At 41.1% G+C, this 6,309-nt stretch overlaps 1 protein-coding gene across 4 annotated transcripts in view; it reads left to right on the forward strand.

Moving 5' to 3' along the window:
- Window positions 1–3,002, forward strand: part of Pcdh15 (protocadherin related 15) — a 1,206,525-nt gene extending 1,203,523 nt beyond the window's left edge. For 2 of the 4 annotated variants that reach the window (XM_031346915.1, XM_031346916.1), the window contains one exon: window positions 2,298–3,002. In XM_031346915.1, coding sequence (XP_031202775.1) covers window positions 2,298–2,849 — 552 coding nt within the window. In that variant the 3' untranslated portion in view covers window positions 2,850–3,002. Of the gene's footprint in view, window positions 1–126; window positions 1,042–2,297 lie in introns of those variants that run through there. The other 2 variants (XM_031346912.1, XM_031346914.1) reach the window with 1 other exon arrangement.
- The last annotated feature ends 3,307 nt before the right edge of the window (window positions 3,003–6,309 follow it).

Consider the following 6,309-nt stretch of genomic DNA (forward strand, 5'->3'; position numbering starts at 1 on the left):
AACTATATGCATAGCTTACTTGAGGCTTTCACCCAAAAGACGACTTTCTGATTAACTTATAAGGGGCAAAATCACGTTATAACTATCTCCGAGCTAACATTTGCATTGCACTCTCAAAACTTTCAGGTAGAGCCAGAGAAAGTTAAAAAACCCAAAGTTGAAATTAGAGAACCTAGTGAGGAGGAGGTGGTAGTCCCCGCCGAGAAGCCACCAGCGGCTGAGCCCACGCACCCAACGTGGAAGAGAGCCAGGATATTCCCAATGATTTTTAAGAAAGTCAGAGGTCTCGCTGAGAAAAGAGGCATTGACCTTGAGGGCGAGGAGTGGAGGAGGCGCCTTGAAGAAGACAAAGACTACCTCCAGCTGACTCTAGACCAGGAGGAAGCTACAGAAAGCACCGTGGAGTCGGAGGAGGAGTCCAGTGACTACACGGAATACACAGAAACGGAGTCCGAGTTCAGCGAGTCCGAGACCACTGAAGAATCCGAGTCGGAGACCCCATCTGAGGAAGCGGAGGAGAGCTCGACCCCGGAGTCGGAGGAGTCTGAGTCCACTGAGTCAGAGGGAGAGAAAGCCAGGAAAAACATCGTGCTAGCGAGAAGGCGGCCCGTGGTCGAGGAAATCCAGGAGGTGAAAGGTAAGAGAGAGGAGCCACCTGTGGAGCAAGAAGAAGAGCCCCCCGTGGAAGAGGAAGAACGGCCAGAGGAAGAAGAAGAAAGCGAAGCGGCTCCCATGGATGAGTCCACAGACCTGGAGGCTCAGGAGGTCCCAGAGGAGGGCAGTGCAGAATCAGCCTCCATAGAGAGGGGCGTGGAAAGCGAGGAGGAGTCCGGGTCAGAACTGAGCAGTCGCAGCAGCAGTACCAGCGAGAGTCTCTCCGGGGGGCCCTGGGGCTTCCAGGTACCAGAACACGACAGAAGGAAGGATGAAGACCCCAAGAAATCCCCAGGCGCAAACTCCGAAGGTTACAACACGGCCCTTTAGAAGAGAGTTCATAGTAGGTGGGGTTTGCGGTGCCGGGTGCTCCTGTGTGCAGTGCCTTCTATGTGGTCTCTGAAAGGACTCTCTCTTGACAGGGTGGGGACGCAGCATGGTTTGACTCTCTGACTCATGGTTAGAAGTAAGATAAGAACCTGATGACGTGCGCTACCTACGTAGATGTGCATGCTGAAACACAGTAGATCAAACCTGTCTACCTCTCTCTTCTACTAGTCAACAGGAAACATCAATACTGACTATACCGTGGCATTTTCAGTGACACTTGTCTATAGCAATGGAACATGCGCATGTATGTGATAGCCTTTGTTGCTGTTTGTCTAGTATCCGCTCTGCAAAGTAGCTGCTTCTGATTATTTCTGCTCCCTGCGAAGGTGCCATGTCAAGTATACCCTGTATCAACTCCCACCTTCAAATTCGAGGAGTTAAATGAAACTGTATCTTGAAAGTTAAAGGTGATTACCCTTTTAGATTGTGTTTAAAATCTATTGCGACAGTCACAGCTTTGCTTCTAGGTAAATAAACACCATTATTTAAAATATTTATACAGAGACCAGAAAACATTGCCTATTCAGTACAAAGAGAACATTTATATTGCTCCAGTTTTGCATTTTTTGGGGGGGGGGGGCGTAGTGTTGCTTAAATTTTGCTCCTTGTCACTTCTGATACTAGTTGGTGAAAAGAAAGCTGAATCAGCGAAAATGCCCATTATGTTCCAGTTGCTTATACAAGGAGATATTCTGCTTTGTGTAGTAATAACCACTCACGCGGGCAAATATGTTCCTCTAAGTAAAGGGAGATTAAGCGAGATAACCCAGAACACCATGATTCTTCAACCGATTGCACACATCAAAATGAACAAACATTTTGACTAACATGAGGAAGTGGATTGCAGACTAGAGTTACGTGGATGCAGAAATATTTTTAAACTACTGGAAAGAAAAACTTTAAAATGGATACAGTATACAAATTCTGTTTCCTGGCTTCCTGCTGAACTTGCTGAATGGTTGAGCAGCCAATAAGACAATGAGTTGGGACTTAGCATACGGATACTGTACTTTTCTTTTCATGCCTCAAGTTTCCTATTAGGTCTACTTCCAAATTCAGCAACACTTTATTCAAAAATTGTTTAGACTCTGAATCCAATACGGAGTTGGAGAAAGGATAGTGAGATGGAAAGTTGTCTTTTTTTCTCTCTTAAGAATGTATCATTGCCACCTCTCCGGGTTTGCTGTGGATTGCACAAAGCCTTTGATTTCCTTTGAGAATGACTAGCATATTGTTATTCTTTGTTTTCTCAGTGGGCAAGAAAAAGAATGATCAAGTTGGTGGTCGATCGGGAGTATGAGAGCAGCTCCGCTGGGGAAGACAGCGCTCCTGAGTCGCAGAGAAGCAGAACTCACAAGCCCAGTGGCCACAGCAATGTCAACGGCAACATCTACATTGCCCAGAATGGTTCCGTGGTGAGAACGCGCCGTGCCTGCGTTGCTGAGAACTTGAAGGTGCCCTCCCCTGTGTTGCTTGGGAGGCATCTGAAGAAATTAGACAAGCTGGCAAGGACACGTGAGGAGAATGTACCCCTGAGCACACTGTTCAAGGGACCATTTTCCACAGAGAAAGCAAAAAGAACCCCAACCCTGGTCACATTTGCCCCGTGCCCTGTGGTGGCTGAGCACTCCGCAGTGAAGCCACCAGGGACCAGGCTGAAAAACACAGCTGAGCAGGAGTCCATGGTAGACAGTAGGCTCTCCAGAGAGTCGATGGAATTCCACGGTGACAACACAGCATCAGATGAGGAGGAGCTCTGGATGGGTCCGTGGAATAGCCTCCACATACCAATGACAAAACTCTGACCAATAAAAAAAAAATAATAACTTAGTTTTTACTTGTTTTTAATGAACTCGGCTTTTTATTGCCACAAAAAGTCAACATATGGGGTTTATCACATGTGCACAACCTAACACTTCGAACGATCTGCTTTACAATAAAAAATTTTTTAAAAAGGAGAGTATCATTTGTATCAATGAATTGTTAGCCCCAGAAAAGCCTTTATGGACAGACTGAATTCACTAAATAACATCACTTCAAAGTCTAGTTGTTTGGTTGGATCTTGAATTAGTTTTCATTGTAATAAACAAGGAATAACTTAGTAGAAATCGTTTATTTTTTTTTTTTTTGCTTAACATAGATTATATTCCATTTCAAGAATGACAACACATTTTTCCACACATGTAATTTTATTTTCTATGGGGGAATGGATTTTTTTATAGGTATGATATTTATACAGCTACTGTCTGTACTACACTGACTTTATAAAAGAAAAAAAAAGGCTTAAGAAGCAGCGGAACAGGTGGCGATCACTGATAACTTATTTTTAATCCTGAAGTTAAATAGTATCCACAAGGTAGTTTTAAAGATTTCTGAAGGAATACTTTTGGCCTTAGGAAGAAAGTTTGGGGTCAACGCTTTTTGTAAAAAAAAAAAAAAAAAAAAAAAAAAAAAAAAAAAAAAAAAAAAAAAAAAGACACACACACACAAAAACAAAAACATAATTTACAGTTTGATGTGGTGCACACCCCACATGAGTCTGCATACTTTCTATCCATTTCACATGTAGCAAATAATTTAACAACTTCCGCAATTCAGTAACTGGAGCAACATATAAACCTCACTCTCAACAAAAGCTTAGTGAGGAGTAGAGAGGATCAAGTGGACAATAATGCTTCTCAAACCCATGTAGCAAAACAGAGAAGTCTGGCCTAATGTGACTAGACAGGAATACCTTATAAGCCCAGCATACAAGGATGTGTCAGGGTCACGGACATATACAACGTGTTAAATGTCTATACAGGCTGCAACTCCATAGCTTCATTGCACTGGAGCACTTAATTTCTCTCAGCTCTCCTTCATTTATAGATGATTTTAGTGCACATATTTATGTGCTATGGTCCAGAACCGGAAAACGATTGTCTGCATATTTGTTTTCATCAAAGGACATGGTCGTCATTGTTCCACCTCTGAACAGTAGCTGTAACACAGTGTTTTGCCACTAATAGAAACTAAACGAAATAACCTTTTAAAAAATCGCCTTGTGTTGCCTGTTCTGCAGCATTGGGAAGGATGACCAATGTAGGCTAAGGGAATTCAGAATCTCATTGAATGGGTCTTAGTGTGATAAAGGTGTATTTCACTTCAAATTTTGCATTGTATTGAGCGAGTTCATGTTTCAATTAAATTCCTTTGGGCATGTTTATCATGTAGTTGAAGAACCAAATAGCCCATTATTATTTATTGCTTTTACATGATTCAAATTTTAAAATGGTTTTTGCAATGTTGTTTCCTCATTTACATGGTGAAGGAATTTATCAGTGTCTGTGACTGGTATGTTTTCATTTCAGATATGTGAACATACTTGGAATAATATCCTGAAATCTCATTTTATTGGGAATCAGTTCCTTTTTATACCCTTAGAAAATCCATCAGCATTAATAGTCATGTTAGAAGTGTAGAGTCATGTCCACACCCGCAGGCTTATTAACAAGGATGTACATCTTCACATTATCTAAGACGGCTTGTATGTATATTGAAGTTTATGAAGAAATGATGTACTGCCAGTCCTTCAGGCACCAAAGCAATTTTTTTGTTACGTAAAATATTTTATATGGATCTCAAATTAAGCATTCATACTTCCCTACTAGCTCAGTCATTGATCACTAAATATAATTTCATATTTTTATGACATTTCATGGTAAATGATTACCAGCCTCGTTTGGCATCCTTTGTACATACAGATCTGTATTTTTTTCCTTCCTTTAGCTTCTAGATGTAAAATTTAACTTATATGTTGCTGTTTATATCACAGCTGTTTTTTTTTTCCCTTTCAGCCAAGATTTCTTTGTCCTGGTAAGGAAGTTTGTAGTTGTTTTGTTTTGATTATTGCTATTGGGAAAAAAAATAAACTTGAAATGGGGTAAGATAGAAGAACTTCATAAAAGCTGTGTGGAACTCGGAAAATTTCTGAAGCCACTGTTAAGATATGAGCAGAGTTCTGAAGATCAGTGTTTTGTCAAATGCTAATGTTGTAATATGATAGAAAACACGGTATTTCAAGATAATACACTGTAAGAAAATATGTTGCTATTAAAACCCAGGGGGCCATCCGTATTCCAGCACTTACAAGATGGTCATTTTGATAGAAATGATCATGAAGCTAATCTCTTTCTGGGGTGAGATAAAGATGAGCCGCCTTGATGTAGAACAACCAAATCAAATATTTGGTTTGTATATTTGGAGGACAGAGACAGCCCTAAAACTCAGGCTGGATAAATCTGGATTAGCTGAATCACTACACTCACAGGACTTTGAAGAACCCATGAAATCCCAACTCGTGATTAAAACTGCAGAACACAGGGGAAATATGAACGATTAATCTTAAAAAGAATTAACATAGATAGCATTTACATGTAAGTATATATAAGGAAATTTGTGCCTGGTTTTCCTAGAAAGGCATAAGAGGTTTCTTTTGCTTTTGTTCTTAATGAATACCAGCCTTCAGTAAGAACAAAAACCAAACAAACTCTGCAGGTCCTAAGGACTCAGTATACACAGCAAATACCATCACAGTCCTGTTGTGACCAGTGACTCCAGAAGCCTTGTAGACACTAAATTCAAGGAAGCAGAACCATCAGTGTGGTGTGGTATTGGTCACTCTGTGACCATTAGCCCACAGCATCCTCCAAGTCTCTAGATTTATTCTTCTCATTGATTGAAAACCCTAAGATCTGTCACAGAATGCCAACTAAATAGCATCCCAAAGGACCTTCTTAGAGAACAGGAAAAGGCTTTCCTGAGGTCCCCACTGTCCACAATGATGTTGTTAAAACAGGTCGTTTGCCCTCTGTGGGTCTTCCAGTCCCTGCGGCTACAATCAAAAGCGTTGCTGATAACACTTATGTATCAGGGAGCAAGAAGTCATTGGATATTGATTCATGAGAGGAGCCATCGTCTTTCTTCCTTTCACGGATCTTCTTTCATCTCTTATTCTGCTTTGTTCATTCATTGCCTTACACTTCACCCCATAAGTAGGACTTCCACACTGCATCAGTTCACTGGTGAGATGGGCAGAAAGTGCTAAGACTCTATTCTCGGGGCTGATGCCTCCTGTGCCTGTAAATGCCACAATGGCACATCTGAAGGGTAAGTTCAAATAGCATCCAGGACTCTCTTTCCTATAGAACATTTCTCCCTATTCCAAGGTGATAACATGAATTCCATGTTGTGTTTCTCTCTTGTTTTAGCATTAACTAATTCTGT

Source organism: Mastomys coucha, unplaced genomic scaffold (genome assembly GCF_008632895.1).
Source record: "Mastomys coucha isolate ucsf_1 unplaced genomic scaffold, UCSF_Mcou_1 pScaffold3, whole genome shotgun sequence".
NCBI lineage: Eukaryota > Metazoa > Chordata > Mammalia > Rodentia > Muridae > Mastomys > Mastomys coucha.